At 41.3% G+C, this 18,087-nt stretch overlaps 1 protein-coding gene across 2 annotated transcripts in view; it reads left to right on the forward strand.

Moving 5' to 3' along the window:
• Positions 1-18,087, forward strand: part of LOC136860156 (embryonic polyadenylate-binding protein B) — an 89,980-nt gene that overhangs the window by 62,260 nt on the left and 9,633 nt on the right. For both annotated transcript variants that reach the window (XM_067138739.2, XM_067138740.2), the window contains 2 exons: positions 611-747; positions 9,489-9,578. In XM_067138739.2, the coding sequence (XP_066994840.1) occupies positions 611-747; positions 9,489-9,578 (227 nt within the window). The remainder of the gene's footprint in view (positions 1-610; positions 748-9,488; positions 9,579-18,087) is intronic.

The following is an 18,087-nucleotide window of genomic DNA, read 5'->3' on the forward strand; positions in this document are numbered from 1 at the left end:
GAATGTTTATAATTTCTAATGCACTTTTATATTCCTCATCGACTGTTTTCGATGCTTCGTCAACGCCGTCCCCAACAACAACATTCCGAACACACTGCTCACAAATCCAGTCAACATTTTCATTAGTTTTTACGTCTCTAGGGCAATTTCCGCACTTATAATGCCACCATCGATCACATGAATCAAAAAAAAAAAAAAAAATAAATAAAAAAATAAAAAAAATCTTACTACCTCAACATTCTACCGCTACTCTACTGGGGGAGTTAGTTTCGAGATTTGTGTTCTTAATATTTTAGGTGCAGGCAGACTTGGCTTAGACGATCACTGTCGGCATACAGCAATGTCCGGAACCCTGTCATACAGGTCCATGAGATGGTATCCATAACAAGTAGGAAGAACAGTGGTGAACTCAGATTTTCGTGGGGAAGCTTCCATAGAGGCTTGCAGTGCACGTTGCTCTACTACTGTTCATAAACCCAAAGGTACCATATCTATTATTAGGAGAGTTTTGTAAATACTTTGATCCTCTTCAGGGTGTTTCACTGTGCACTGACTGTCACTGAGTTATGTTTTTGTGCTTCCCTTGATGGTATGCATTGTATCTTTCAAGGATGCGAGAAAAGCACTGATAACTGGAAGCCTTGAAGCTCGACTCAAAGAGCTAGAAGATATCATCTATGTATCCGATGATGAAGATGGCCCAACAGTAATCTTGAACAGTCTGAAAGAGTACGATCCTCTCCAAGAGTGAGTATCATTTTTATTACTGAACAGGTGTGATTTATATCCATGAAAATCAAAGTTTAATCAGATCTGTGGTAATTTGATTAAACAGTTCATTTTTAAATGCAAGTTTAATGGTTGTCATCAGAATCATACTCCTCCTCCTTTCCTCTTATCCAGCTCCTGCCAGGTCAGGAAATTTACGGCACTTCTCCACCTTCCTCTCTCCTTCCACCATTCCTCTTTCATCATTTTGACCCAGTCCAGGTTTCTTCTAGGTCTCCCTCTTCCCTCTTTCCCTCAAACTTCATCTCCATCATCTCTTGTGGTATTCTTTTCTCCTTCATCCTCTTTACATGTCCAAACCATCTTGGTATACTCCTATCAGTTCTCTCATTTAACCTTTCCATTCCGACCTCCTTTCTCACATCATCGCTTTGCAATCTGTCTTTCCTTGTCTTTCCTATCATACTTCTTAGTATTTCATATCACTGACTTGAATTCTACTCTCCTCCCTACTCTCCTAGCCACATAGGTCAATATGGGTGCATAATACATAATACATTTACATAATACATTGCCCTGTTGCACCCTGTTACTAATCTCTATGTCCAGCCTTGTATTCTGCATTAATTCACTCTTTAGGTATTTGAAACTCTCAACAATTCCAAGGCTTTGACAACCAATTTTCACAATGCCTCTAACTCCTCTTTCTCCTCTTGATATCACCATGTTCTTGCTTTTCTCTGGGTTGATCTTCATACCATACTTTTCAATTTTCATGTTCAGTGCATCATGTTGTTCTTATACTCCTTTGTTGTTTGTTCCCAGACACAATATATAATAAATCCACAGCCTGTTTCCAGTCATTCGACCGGGTCAGGAATGGAATGAATAAAGCTCCCATCTAGCGGCGAGGATAGAAATTGTGCCGGCTGCCGAAGCCTGTCGCACTCCTCTGGGACATTGATTAATGAATGATAGATAAAATGATATTGGAGAGTGTTGCTGGAATGAAAGATGGCAGGGAAAACCGGAGTACCCGGAGGAAAACCTGTCCGGCCTCCACTTTGTCCAGCACAAATCTCACGTGGAGTGACCGTGATTTGAACCACAGAACCCAGCGGTGAGAGGCCGGCGCACTGCCACCTGAGCAACGGAGGCTCTATCCCCAGGCCACAATATCGTCTGCAAATAGTACTAACTTCATCTCACTATTCCTATGTGCTACCCTTGCCTCCTTTACACTTTCACCCGTAAGAGAAAAAACACACTCCCTTGTCTTAGTTCAGCTTCATTTCTAAACCATTCTGTCTTTCCAAATGGTGTCTGTACACTGCTGATACATTTTTTGTCAGGACCATCCTGGTACCATATGTACTACATGTGAACTTGACCAACAGCTATAAGGTGGAGGAGGTCAGGTGAAGCCTTCAAGTAGGAAATGACTCATAAATTCACCAGAAAGGACAACATGGTGAACGGTTTCGATGGTGAAAGAGGACCCTAGTCCAAGTGGCAGATAAAATGGAAGAACTTACCAGCCCAACTAGAATTCTACGTTAAAAAATTGAGGACATTTATTAACCACACCCAGACAACTACAGTTGTTTCTTGATTACTACAGCCAGGTTGAGTTACTCAGATGGTACATCGCCGGCCTTCTGAGTCCAACTTTCAGTCCAACTCAACAGATCCCAGATCTACTTCAACATACATCATCATTGTAGACTGTTATGCCTTTCAGTTTTCAGTCTGCAAGCCTCTGTGAATTTACTGTACATCACCAAAATCCTCTATTTGCAACTAGTGCTGTGGCCTCATTTAGTTCTATACCTCTTATCTTTAAATCGTTAAAAACTGAGTCTAACCATTGTCGTCTTGGTCTCCCTCTACTTCTCTTACCCTCCATAAGAGTCCATTATTCTGACAGTTAACCTATCTTACTCCATTCACCTTACATCACCCCACCACCGTAGCCGGTTTATGCGTACAGCTTTGTCCATTGCGTTCATTCCTAACTTAGCCTTTATCTGCTCATTCCAAGTACCCTCCTGCTATTGTTCCCACCTGTTTGTACCAGCAATCATTCTCGCTACTTTCATGTCTGTTACTTCTAACTTTTGAATAACATATCCTGAGTCCACCCAGCTTCTGCTCCCGTAAAGCAAAGTTGGTCTGAAAACAGACCACTGTAAAGATAGTTTCGTCCGTGAGCTGACTTCCTTCTTACAGAGTACTGTTGATTGCAACTGCAAGCTCGCTGCATTAGCTTTACTGCACCTTGACTCAATCTCACTATATTACCATCCTGGGAGAACACACATACTAAATACCGGTACTTGAAATTATCTACCTGTTCCAGTTTTTTTTCACCAATCTGACATTCAGTTCTGTTGAATTTCTTACCTACTGACATCATGTTTGTCTTCGAAAGGCTAATTTTCATACCATATTTATTGCACCTATTTTCAAGTTCCAAGATATTAGACTACAGGCTTTTGGCACAATCTGCCATTAAGACGAAGTCGTCAGCATTAGGCCAGACTGCTTACTACATTTCCACCTAACTGAATCCTTCCCTGCCACTTTACACCTTTCAGCAGATGATCCATGTAAACGACGAACAACAAAGGTGAAAGATCTCAGCCTTGTCTAACCCCTGTAAGTACCTTGAACCAGGTACTCATTCTACCATCAATTCTCACTGCAGCCCAATTGTCAACATAAATGCCTTTGATTGATTTTAATAATCTACCCTTAATCCTATAGTCCCCCAGTATGATGAACATCTTTTCCCTCGGTACCCTGTCATATGCTTTCTCTAGATCTACGAAACATAAACACAACTGTCTATTTCTCTTGTAGCATTTTTCAGTTACCTGGCGCATACTGAAAATATGATCCTGACAGCCCCTCTGTGATCTGAAACCACACTAGTTTTCATCCAACTTTTTCTCAACTACTGATTGCACCCTCCCCTCCAAAATGCCAGTGAATACCTTGCCTAGTATAATAATCAATGAGATACCTCGATAATTGTTGCAATCCTTCCTGTTCCCTTGCTTATAGATAGGTGCAATTACTGCTTTTGTCCAGTCTGAAGGTACCTTACCAACACTCCATGCTAATGTTACTAACTAGAGTTCACCTGAATTACCCAAAACATTGTTCATTTCCTTTTTCTCCCCCTTCCTAAGATTCTTTATTACTGTGCAGAAAAGTTTCCCTGCTGCTTGACCTAGCCTTTCCAGGTTATTACCGAAATCTTCCCGCGACTTCTTTTTGGATTCAACAGCTATTTATTTCGCTCTGTTTACTTCATCTATGTACAGTTTCATGTCTGCCATCAGCCCTTGTTTGTAGCCATTTCTGCTAAGCCTTTTTTTACATTTTCAAGCTGCTCTCACTTCATCATTCCACCAAAATGTTCGCTTTTTCCCATCTTTACATACAGTTGTTCCTAAGCATTCCCTTGCTGTTTCCACTACAGCATTCCTGTATGCCACCCATTCTCTTTCTATATCCTGAACCTGCTTACTGTCTACTGTTCGGAACTTCTCACTAATCATATCCATGTACTTCTGTCTAATTTCCTTGTCCTGGAGATTTTCCACCCTTATTCATTTGCAGACAGATTTCACTTTCTCTATCCTAAGCCTAGAGATACTTTGTTTGCTACAGATCAGATAGTGGTCCCTGTCATTGAAAAGTCCCCGAAAAACCTGTACATTCGTAAGAGATTTCCTGATTTTGAAGTCTGTTAAGATATAGTCTATTTTGGATCTGGTACCCCTGCCTTCCTATGTGTAGCGGTGAATAGCCTTTTGCTTGAAGAATGTGTTCATAACTGCTAAACCCATACTAGCATAGAAGTCCAGCAAACACTTCCCATTCCTATTAGCTTCCATATCTTCCCCACATTTACCAATCACCCTTTCGTATCCTTTAGTTTTTTCCCAACTCTCGCATTGAAATCACCCATTAACACTATCCTATCCTTGCTGTTGACCCTAACTACAATGTCACTCAATGCTTCATAAAACTTGTCAACTTCATCCTCATCTGCACCCTCACATGGTGAATACACTGAAACAATTCTTGTCCTTATTCCTCCAACTGCCAAATCTACCCACATCATTTGCTCATTCACTTACCTAACAGAAACTCTGTTGTGTGCAATTGTATTCCTGATGAACAGTCCTACCCGATACTCTGCCCTTCCCTTTTTAACACCCGTCAAGTACACTACACTTATTTCTAGCACATCCAGATGCATCCTCTTTGCTGACTCAGCCAGTTCTACTTTCTTTCTCCCATAAGCCCCATTAATATTGATAGTTCCCCATCGAATTCCATTTCATTTGCCAAGTTGTTTCCAAGGAGTCCCTCGCCTGGCAAATGGGAGTGGGACTCTACTCCCATAGATCCGAGGCTTGCTTAAAATGTTCTGAGTTTGGTAAATTCTGTGAAGTAGGATGCTACCGTACTTACACATTGTCCAAGTGAGGATCTCTCCTCTAACGGGTTAGGGACCACTGGTGGATTGTATAATCCTAGCCGCCTGAGCACTGAATGTGTCCGAGATGCCCACTCCCATTCCGTAACAACTGGCATTGCGACTCTCAGGACCACTTACTAGGCCACTCAGCCGTTGCCCATGGTTCACGAACTAGGACGTGACTACAGTAACCCACACCATGAACCATGATCTACTTCAATAGGAAAAATTTTTTAACAGGCAGTGTCAGGGTCCCAGAGACAAGTTTTGTCGTTGAATATGTAATACATAGTGTGCTAGGTACATGGTAATGCTTGAATACTTTACTCGTTCGTAAATGAACTCCTGATCTTTAACTTGGCATATTATTATTATTATTATTATTATTATTATTACAGTAAAACCTCGTTAATTTGAAATCGTTGGGGCACAAAAATCGGACTTCGAATTACGTGTTTTCAAATTAACCACCAACACGCAATTAAGAAACGCGAACCCTCGCGGCGTCACAATATATTCTAAGACCCGTTACTGCATGAGTTAACCTTGATTCACAGCTTAAACCTCTCAAATGCCATGGAAAAAAATTATTTCCAAAATGTATCCAACAAGGTGCATTTACAGTATTCAAATAATGCACTTGGATAACTCACCCGCAAACATAACCTCACGCATTGAAATCAAAAGAAAGAAAATACGATTCAAAGACGAGGAGAAATCTATACTGGCTCCTCTGTGCAAGTGCTTTGTTCATTGGAGTACTGTACTGTATGAATTTTAGATGCCTTGTGCTTGCACGGAAAGTACCCGATGCCGTTAAACATCACGGCTTATCAAACTTCCCTATGATGAGGGGAGAATATCTCTGACTTCTGCCCACATTACAACAGTACAGTGACTATATTTGTAAGATTTCCTGCCATGGCACTTCTAAGACACATTATTGCATGCAATCACCTTGATTCTCACTTTAAACTTTTCAAATGCCATGAAAAACACTATTTCAGAAATGTATCCAACAAGGTGCATTTACATTATTCAAATAATGCACTTGGATAAAACAGTGACAAACATAACCTCACGCAACGAAAGGAAGAAAAACATGATTCAAAGAGGAGGAAAAATTATGCTGGCTCCCCTGTGCAAATGCTTTATCCTTGCAAAACCGTACCTCATGTTTCCGGGACTGAGAGCTGCTTTGAATTAGGCGAGATTTTGAATGTACTGATTTTGAATTATTGAGGTTCTACTGTATTATTATTATTATTATTATTATTATTATTATTATTATTATTATCATCATCATGATCATCATCATCATCATCGACAAGCTGGGCTGATTACCTCATGCGGTACAACTTGGCAAGTTCAACGCCACCTCAGTCCAGTGGTATTTGAAAGTCCTCAAATACATCAGCGCCATGTTGGTAGATTTACGAGCATGTTAAAGAAGAACTGCAGGACCATATTCGAACACCTCGGCATCTCTGAAAACTGTAAAAGTAGTTAGTTAGTCTGTTGAAACAATAGTTACCTCTACCATATGTAGATCTGTACACATCCTAAGATCTCATTTGTTCGGACCTCCATAATTTAAAAAAGAACTTTATTACCACTATATTTCTATATGATAAAAATTTCAGTATCCCGATACACTTTACTTTGTACATTGTGGCAATCCATAATTGCAGGAGGTCATTAATTCTTTAAATAAAATTATTATTATTATTATTATTATTATTATTATTATTATTATTATTATTATTATTATTATTATTATTATTATTATTATTATTATTATAATACACTGACTTAGCAAATGTCATGGGATATTCACCTAATAGCGTGTGGGGCCTCCTCTGGCCCTGCGAACTGCAGTGAGACGCCGTGTAAGTGAGTCGACAAGTCCTTGGACGCAGCTGACACCAAATCGTTTGCAGAGCGGCCGCTAATGCTGGTCTGTTCGTGGGTGCAGGATCCATGGCACGTAGCCTGCGTTCCAGGACATCCCATATATGCTCGATAGGGTTCATATTGGGGCTCCTGGGTGGCCATGCAGTCGTTGGACCTCCGCTGCATGTTCCTGGAACCATTCTCAGGCGATGTGGGAGCGATGTGGCGGCGCGTTATCATCTTGAAACACCACAGAACCGTCTGGGCGCTGGAAGGCCAAAAATGGGTGGAGATGGTCTCCGAGCAGCTCAACATACTGCGTACCATTCAAAGTCTCTTCCAGAACAAATAGGGGGCCCATTTCATACCAGGAAAATGCACCCCAGACCATAACAGAGACACCAGCGCCCAGGACCACACCTTCGAGGCAAGCAGGGTCCATTGCTTCATGTGGTCTGCACTATACACGGTGCCTCCCATCGGCATGGTGCAGTTGAAATCAGGATTTGTCCGACCATATTACGTTACGCTAATGTTCCAGTGTCCATCCCTGGTGACTGGTGACAAATGCACATCGTTGTGCCCGATGACGTTGCGTTAACAGTGGCACCCGTGTGCGGTGCCGGCTCCCATACTCCATAGAACCCATGTTCCTACGGATTGTCCACTGGGAGACGTGTCTAGCACGGCCTGTGTTGAATTGAGCCGTGATTTGTTGCACGGTTGCCCGTTTGTCACTATTGACAATCCGTCTCAGATGTAGCCGGTCACGGTCATTGAGGGTGGCTGGACGGCCGGTTGTTCGTCTGTTGTGGACGGTGACTCCCGCGTTCAACCATTCACGATACACCCTGGACACGGTTCATCGTATGAAGCCGAATTCCCGCACCACTTCCGAAATCGCACTTCCGATCCGTCAGGCACCTACCACCATACCCCGTTCGAACGGTGTCAGCTCACGACGACGTTCCATGTTAAACCTGTCACATGCACAGACACTGCACACAAGGTCTCCTATACAACTGCCGCTGGCACAGGGGGCGTGTGGTGAATAGACAACATACCTGTGTATCAGTGCTCCGCTATCCCATGACATTTGCTCAGTCAGTGTACTTATATTCGTATAATAATAATATGAAGAGCATGTTGTAGGTTGTATGTTGGGTATTCAGCCCGAAGGCTGGTTTGATCCTCCACAGCTGCGCCAACAGCTGTCATAGATAGCCTAGGTGTCACTGAAGAGGCATACTAGGAAAATGAGGAGTGAGGTAGTTTCCTGTTGCTTTCCTCACTGAGCCAGAAGTCGCTATTACATATCAGTCTGCCAAGCCACACCATTCATAACAGGGACTGGCTGCATAAGAAATGGTATTACTAGCATCGTTCATACCTCAGTCACTTTCATATTGTCAAAGCCAAGGAGGAGACTGAGACAGGTCACTGAAAGCAACAAATTTATTCTAGCCCATGCCAGAAGACACAGTGCACTGTAAACACTACGTCTACCCAGCAGAGGCATAAGAGCATGTTAACTATTTTAATTCCCATTTTCTACTTCCAGTATGACTTCTGTGTTATGCGCTGCAGATAACAGATTGCTAAATAAGCGGAGCTGGAAAGCAGTGTTCTGCTGAGGATGAAATGTTGATTTTAAGAGAACTGAATAATATAGGGCAGGTCTGGAGGTCTTGAGTAAATAAGTGTGTGTGTAAGAATTAAGGTAGAGGAGTCATTGGGGGGGGGGGAGGGGGGGTGCGCTCACATGAGGCTTGGTTTCCGCCCATGAAGCGTCCACATAGACTTTGTATATATATTCTTTTTTTTTTTCACAATTTTTTTTTTAGGAAGGGTGGTAGGGAAGGGATAGGGTGGTCCTATCCCAAAGGTTGTTGACAAAGGTGAATAGATGGAGGTAATCAAACGGAATGGTGAGGATATAGCTTTGTCAACTGTGTAGAGGGCCGGACGTGTCGTTCTGGGGAGGGTGGCTGCTTTTTTCCCTCATGGGGGGGGGGCGTGCATGCGGCAGCACGGCCAGTCAGTAAGGTAGTTATAAGGGTGGCGCTCACATGTGCATAGGTTCCCACCCATGTGAGCATCCACATAGTAGATTTAGTTTATTTTTATGTGTTAAGGGTGGCGCCTGCTTGTGGCCCGATTTTCTGCCCATGTGAGCATCTACGTTGTGGACTTAGTTTATTTTTATTTTGCGTCCACATGGTAGTTTTAGTTCATATTTTTTATTTTTTTTCTCTTTGTAACGTGAACATGTATTTGGGCCGAAAGTCTGTAATGTTCTACAATAAATATCAATATCATTAGTGGACTTCTGTGTTAGTGATGAACGTTGTTTTTGTTCTTTTGTTTTCAGCCCAAGTAATCCCTATCACAGTGTGTCTCTCTGGGTTGGCTGCATTTCTAAAGGAGTCTCGGAGTCATTTTTAACCAACTTATTTTCAAAGTAAGTATTTGTTACATAAACAGTGTCTCTTAACTCTGTCCCTCACTTGAACACACAGGCCTGCATTTTTCTATTCCTATTATTTTAACCCTTAGCCCTCCATTTCTTTTTGATCAAGCTTGCCTCTCGAGCTCCATATAAAAATCTGCTTACAGAGGGAGAAGTGACTGCACAAACATACGAGCAGCATATTTATAAAAATCAAATACAAAATACAAGTTTAATACAAAACAGTGTCCCGGAGGCAAGTTTTGACGTTGAATATGTAATACATATTATCCACACACTTTATCTTGGTGCATTTGTGTACGGTGGTGAGGAGTAAGGAGGGAGCTGTCCCGGTATCGATAGTGCTGCCTGGTGCTGCCAACTGAATGAAAATGAAATCTGAATTGAATCGAGAATATGATCATCGATATGAAATTTCTAAACCGTGTCACATACACATTATATAACATTATAAAACATTTCTCGATGCGAATCTTGTTCCTAGCATGAATTCTATACTTTGGCTTTGTTGTGTAAACAACAACAGTACTAGTACGTAAAGTGTACGCCAGATGTCGCACAACGATGCTTAAGCGATTCATAGTTTGTGTTTCAAAGGTTGCCAGTACGAATCTCGAAGAACGCCGAGGTCGACCGATTCAGCACTAGGGTGTAAATGCACCAAGATAAAGTGTGCGGATAATACCTAGGTACATGATAATCCTTGAATACTTCAGCTTCTTGTTGGTAGATTTACTCAGATGCCGTGTTCAGCATTTTAAACCCTGAAATTATCTGACAGAGTCACATTTTCATTGTTATTTGTACTTTGTGTGGAACTTCTCAAAACAATTGCCAGGATGTAATACAGGCTTTCTTGTACATGCATTACAGAAATACTCTGTCTCAAATTGTCGTCCTTTCATTTCTCAGTCATTCAAAACTGCAGTCTTTCCTTCTCCTCTGTAGATGACAATAAATGAAGTGTGAATGACTTTTTAAACAATTTAGGAACATAACCTACTGAATGTTTTACATTAGCATATCGGTTAGTTTTGTGCACAATTTCCATCATTAATCCGTCAGTCATGAATAACTGAAAAGAATCAAGTTCCCTTTTTAGATCCGTAGTGTGGTTTGTAACTAGATGTATCTGTGAATGGGGTTCATTTGAGTTGAAATCCGAGTCACGGTAATCCTTCCAGCTGTCAGTAGAGGTACCAGCACTATCATTTCTTATAATTTATTGGGATCTTTAACATCACTGAATTCACTAACAAAATCAATCATCACTGCTTAATTAAAAATTGCTCCTCTCTGATTTCTTCTCTTGCTCCCCAAACAACGCCATGTTGTTAAGCAACGTCTGTTTACGAACTTGCATGGTCTTCAAAGAATCCATCACAAAGCCTGTGTTCAAAGAGATTATAGCAATACAGGTCTTCAAATTGTCATCAACAGATGGCAATAGCTTACTGTTTGTGTGATTTATGCATGTGTTATCCGAGAGAAGAAAATCATGTCGTTGCCCAACATAGGATCTCTGCGGGATAATTTTGTTGTCGGGCACGGCCTACCGTGTTAGTTCTAAGGGTTAAGTCTGCATTGATACAGTCATCCCATCTTTGTTTAGGTCTGCCACGAGGATGCTGGCCTTCAATCTTTTGGTGGTTGGATATGTTAGGGACTGTTCCAGTGCTGCTCTCAGGATGTGTCCAAACCATCGTAAACACCCTCCTTGCATTTTCTCATAGATAGGGGCGATGCCATACTCATTCAGGACAAATATTTCAGATTCCCTGTGGGAATCAACATCTATATCATCTTCTGAGACTGTCATAGTTATGATCATAACATAAGACCCCCAGTTTGCAACAAACCATGCTGAGAGGTTTTGCCACAGGATGGACAGCAGTTCTGTAGATATTTGATTTGAGATGTGTTTGTGTGATATCCCTCCACCTCTTCCAGGCCGTATTCATTCTAGCTCGTATGTCCCCATCAATTGTTCTGATGGTACCAGCAGCTGGGCTTGACTCCACATACAGTAGAAGTCTGTTATAATAGAATTCATAACAGCAAAAAATTTACTCGTTACAGTGAATTGTCGTTATATCAGAGTTTTTGTAAAAGCTGGGGGAAAATCCATACACATTAAAAGTGGTATGAAACGGCGATCAGTTTGTTCAAAACTTGTATTTCTGCGGATGATATCCACACTACATGTAATAAACTTCATGGTGGTCCGTAATGAAAATGTATATTGTCTTAAAACAATTATGTTTATTAAAATGGTCAACCTATTCAGTACAATATAACTTATACATGACACTCAAATTGGGACATGTTTCGTCCTAGTTGTGGGCATCTTCAGCCTAATTTTCATCCTCAAAATAAAATGTTATCTGAATCCCGATATTCTCATATTAAACCTTCTTAATAGCTAAAACAGTATGAGTTAAAAATACAATATGTGGGTCTTTTCATATCTCACGTCATTTTGTTGTTCTGAAGGGAGTTTATGTTCGATTCTATTTCAGCTATAGTATCAATGTCCTTGAATTTAGGTCCTTTGTTGAGAATATCAATTTCATCTTCTGTAAAATGTGTATTTGTCAAATCGTTAGTAAAATGTTTGTGTTTTGTGTTTACGTTATTCTGGACTATTTCCTTGTGTATCAAGACTTAACAACTGGGTTACCTTCTCAGATTTTATAGAATTTTACTTTATGGTCAGATGCACCTTACTCTCAAGATTTTAACTTGTTACAATTTAACATTTGTCATTGTAGGTACTGTCATGTGTTTTATATTGTTTTTTGATTAGTTATGATTTGCTCAATTGATTCATTGGCTGATGATGATGCCCAATGAGCGTCGAAACTAGTACCAATCTTGTGTAAACAAGTGATCTAACTCACATCAATAAACTGTCATTATACTGAAAAGGTGAATCCTTAACATTTTCAATTTACTGTAATCCCAGTTCAATACGGAACATAATGAAGTTTCTAACTTTCAATGGATGAAACTACCATATGTATGCGAATAATCCCCGCCGCCGAATAATCCCTGCACCCTAATTTTAGCAAGGCTCATTTTGAAACAATTAAATGCCATCATGGACGCAAATAAAACTCGCACCCCAATTTTGTGCCTCAATTTTTTAAAAAAATATGCGGGGATTATTCGCATAAATACAGTACTCGCTCATTTGTGTGATGTCAACAAGGCTGCAGTACGGCCTGTACCAGTTTTGAAGAAGAATCATTTTTCTCTTCTGACAAATTGCATGGGGGGATCTTATATGCAAATTTATAAAAATTCATTTTCTTTGTCTCAAAAACATAGCAAGGTCTAACACACGAGAAAATACGGTAGCCGAATTGCCATTTTATATTTTAATATATATTTTAATATTATTCTATTTTTAATTGTGAGTGAGAGAGAGAGAGAGAGAGAGATATTAAATGGTCACAGAACCAGCATTAACAGCACACAACTCAACAGATGACAGTAAACAACACTTTTGGGTCTGGCTTAAAGGGGAATCCTCGAATAGTGCGTTAATCGCACTGCTAGCCTTTTACTAGCTATGAGAGGCTATCGTGTTCAGTCAAGCATGCGTCACGAATTATGAGACCAGTTTTTTGTGATTTATAGAGATATTTTGTGACATGTTTATTAAAAATAGAATCAGTGAGCAAGAGATTGCTTCAATTTCGGACTTCATGAAAGTAGATGAAAGTGATCTTTCATTTGAAGAGTCTGAAGGTGGAAATTCAAGTAGTGACTCTTCGTAGTAAAATAGTGGCTCAAGTGCCCTGGGGAACAAAACAGCTGACGAAAGTAACTTACATCCAGCACCTTCAAGTATCATTCTAATATGCAATATTAATCAGGACTAATTTTACATTTATGTTTTGACATGGCGACCGTGCTTATAGAGTATTGTACTTTGCACTATTTTTTTTGATATTGTATTTTTTGACATAATTCACAAGGACACAGTAATTCAGGGAAACAAATAGAAACAACAGGTAACACCCCCAACTAGAAGATGTAGAATGAAAGATTGGTCATCTCCAACACTATATCTGATATAAGGGCTTTGATTGGCATAATCACTAATAACTTATTGGTGACATGACACTTGTGCCTTTTACGTGCTAACATGCTGCCACGAAAAAATTGAATAATGTCCTACGCACCTCTGCGACTGAACACATCCAATATTTGACACAAGGGTAATAGACTTATATAACTTGAAAACAGTATTATTTAACCCATGGGTAAATAATGCAAGTATCGAGCTTGAATTATTATTATTATTATTATTATTATTATTATTATTATTATTATTATTATTATTATTATTATTATTATTATCACTATTACTACTTTTGCTTGTGAGGCATGGCTATGAAGTGTTTACATCCATTTAGTATTAGTATTATTATTATTTACGGACGATCGTATTATTTGTGAGGTTATGCCATGAAACATGTGATACATATGAGTTTAGTTAATGTAAGAACTTGTAATTAATAGTATATAAATTATTATTACCTGTATATATGATGTATAATCCACTACAATATGGTGCAACACACTGTAATATCCAGAATGTACGACGAGAACTATGTAGAACCTTCGTTACATTGTAACTATGCTATCAGACACTTTAGAATTTACGAGATAATAGGTTGTGACATATCCTTGTAGAAGCCTGGCCAGGCAACATATATAAGGAGGCAGTCTTCACAAAGACGCACACAAAATGCTGTCAGTTGTGTACATTAATTTATTTACAACTTAACTTCACATTAAACACATACATCAACAAACCACCATTTTTAACAACTACCTATCACGAAGCACAAGGAGACTGCAACCATTGCATGTCAACTACCAACTCTACAAAAACAATTCACATGCTTCAAACACGACTTCTACACATGTCTAATTAAAACAACAACTGTTAAACAATAACTCAACTCCACCATCAAGATTGTCTCTTTATATAGGTTGCCTGGCCAGGCTTCTAGAAGGATGTTACACAAAACCTTTTCTCGTACATTCTAGAGTGCCTAATACATAGTTATAATGTAAAGAACATTCTACAACCATCTAAGGGTCAAAGATACATTACAGTATTCTGGATGTTACAGTGTGTTGCACAATGTTACTGTGGATTATACACCATATATACAGGTAATAATACATTAAATGATATACTATTAATTACAGGTTCTTACATTAACTAAACTCATATATATATACAGCACGTGTTTTATGACATAACCTCACAAATAATACGATCGTCATACTATGTAAATAATAATAATACTAAAGGTAGATGTAAACACTTCATAGCCATACCTCACAAGTCATGATGATGATGATGATTCAAGATCAATACTTGCTTTATTTACCCATGGGTTAAAGAACATTGTTTTCAAGTTATATCAGTCTACTACACTTGCATCAATATCCCCCCATAACTTGAAACAATTTCAACAGTCTCTCACACTCGTCGACTTTGCCTTGGTCATAGATTGTACCTTCTTTCTCCCTCGGCGTCGCTGGATGTGCTCTCCTCCTCTTGACCGGATCATGCCGTATCAGGGGTCGGGGTTGCCTTGCTGCCAACCTCTTCCTCGATGATAGTTGATGCGTTCCCCTCATGAAGACCAGATTGTGCTGTGTCCTTAGAAGCCTCTCCTTCAGGTGGACCTGTGGTAGCACCAGCCTTACTCTGTAGGGGCAGTGGTTGGGTGACTCGCCGCAACTCCGAAGCGTGGACCTTTACAGGAGGGTTGGTCTTTAGTAACTAGACCGCCTGGCCCAGCTGCTTATCCACCTCGACGGGACCAACCAACTTAGGTGCGAGACCTGCGTGAAACCCTCCAATCTTATTACTGACTGGGTGGTTACGTCACAGTACTTGTTGTCCTGGTAGGAAGGTCTGGGTCTCTTTGACATCTTGAGCCTTGGCCTGGGTAAGGGATCTCTTCTCGGCCAAAACTTGCTTCTCCTTGATGTTCTGCGGATGCTGCTGCTGCCACTCTGCTAGGGAAACAGCTCCATCACCTTGACCAGAAGTGGGTGGTGGACGAATCTCCCAATCCCCGGTGCCGTATAGCTGTCGACCAAGGAACAGCTCCGCTGGGGAATAGCCAATGACACGATTATTGCGTCGTCGCAGGGCAAAGAGTGACTGTGGTATCTGACGGTCCCACAGTCGTTCTTTGTCTATTAGGTGGACCCGTAGCATCCTTTTTAGCTCCTAGTTCCGTTGTTCCATTGGATTGGTCCTTGGGTTGTAGATAGGGGTGGTCCACAGTGCTCCACACCCCATTCTGTCATTTCCTACCACTTCCTTGACGTGAACTGACTCCCGTTGTCTGACAGAATTCACCATGGATAACCGTAGCAGCTGAATAACTTATCTTGTAGACAGCTGGTGATATGACCCATTGTGGCTTCTGGTACCGGAAAGCCTCAGTCCATCTTGTGAAGAGGTCGGTGATTACTAGGAGTCCTGTTTTACCCTGTGGTGTTCTAGGGTAAGGACCCATCAAGTCCAGGGCTATGACCTCCCAAGGGCATTGCAGCCGTCTTCGTTGCTGACTAGAATGTTTCTTCCTGTTTCTCGCCTTGGTGCAGGCGCAGATATAGCACCCCTTCACATAGTCCAGGATGTATTTCCGGATGTTGACCCAGAAGAATCTTCATCAGATAGACTGATACGTCTCTTCGCCTCCTGGATGTCCTTCTTCATTGCTGTCATGGAACTTCTCAAGGATGTCAATCATGTGCTGTTTAGGGATCACCACTACTGCAGGCATCTGAGTGGTGAGATCTGTACATCAAGAGTCCTCCGTCAACCCGTAAGTTCTTGTAGCACATCTTGTATTCCCTCGGGACAAGTAGACTACCGATGTTCTGTCTCCTAATCCACTGCGTTTTGGTCCTACAGGGCTTGTCTTGTTCTTGCCATTGTTTAATTACTTCCAGATCAAGTTCCTTCTTGATGATCATAAGGACAGATTCCTTGGGCTCACTCGGGTGTTTTCGTGGGAACTCCCTTTCGATAATGGTGTTCCTAGCTTCAGGTTCCATCTCTGGGTGCCTAGATAATGCCTTGTCTTGAAGCTGCATTAACTGGATATCTCCCAGCTTTACGTCAACTTCCACATTCTTGCGAGTCCAGAGATTTCCATCGTTCCAGGCAACCCTCAGATGTCTGTCTTTCCCCAAAAAAGACTTCATGCACTGCATAGTCTAGGATCACCTTGTAGTCCACCAAAAAGTCATGACCTAATATGATGTCAGGTATTAGGTTCTGAATCACTGAGACGTTACCTACAATTGGCAGGTCCATGGATTTAGCGGTTAGGTTAGTCTGTCCTTGGTTAGAATACGTTACCCCGTCCACTGCTGCCACTACCCTTCCGAGATGGTAAGACTTCACGGGTGGTAGTAATCTGGCAACAGTCTCATTTACAAATGAGTGACTTGCTTGGCTGTCGAGTATGGCTGAAAAGTTCTTGTTGCCTATCCGCAAAATGATCGCTGGGCGAGATTGGCCTGTTCTGCTCACAATCTGACCAATCCCTCTCCTACTTGATCACAGCTGCTTGTCTGTCGTGTCTTGGGACACCTTCCTGTTCCTGGCCCCATCCCCCCCTCAATCCAGAATGGGCCGGACGTAGTTTCTTTGACGTCAAGATTGGGCACTTGTTCTTCAGGTGTCCCCTTCTTCCACGCTGGTAGCACTTCCTAACCCAGCTGGTCTCTTCCGTAGCTTCGCTCTTATGTTCCTCCTCCAACTAGGTGATGATTCTACATAGAACATCAAAGGATCTCGGTTGTGGTACTTTCACTAGGGGTCGAATCTTATTATAGAGTAGTTCTGTGATGTCTGGTAAGATCTCGTTCTCACTCCCCTCCAGGTGCAGCCGTTTGAAGAACTGGTACTTCTGTAGGACAAAGGCGCTAGCTCTCTTGCCAGTGGGTTGTGCCTCAGCCAGTCCTTTTCATGGAGATCTTCACCCCTTCAGAACTAAACGTAGCGAGGAATTTCCTCTTAAAGGCCAACCAGTTTAAATTTAAGCCCCGCAGGTTGTTCCACCAAGTAGCGGCTTGCCCCTTTAACCGCAGTGTGATGAGTTGAACGAAGATGTCCTCGGGTAGATAAGTCCTTCCTAATAGACTGATCGATCCCTTGATGAAGCTAGTCAGGTTCTCTTCCAGTCGTCCGTGGAATTCCGGAAGGCTCTCTATGTTCACCTTTGGGTCTAGGTGTCCTGTGTTGCCGGTTAAGTTTGAGGGGATTGAAGGTGTGGTGCTAGGGCCTGTTTGAGTTAATCTATCTTCTACCGTGTGAAGGATGCTTTCTCTTATATTCTGTACATCTCCCTTGATGGTCGAAAACCGGTTTTCTAACCTTCCTTCAACAGCAGAAATACGGCTCCTAAAATTTCCTTCAACGGCAGAAATATGGCTTTAGAAATTT

The sequence above is a fragment of the Anabrus simplex genome, chromosome 1 (assembly GCF_040414725.1).
Source record: "Anabrus simplex isolate iqAnaSimp1 chromosome 1, ASM4041472v1, whole genome shotgun sequence".
In the NCBI taxonomy this organism is placed as follows: Eukaryota; Metazoa; Arthropoda; class Insecta; order Orthoptera; family Tettigoniidae; genus Anabrus; species Anabrus simplex.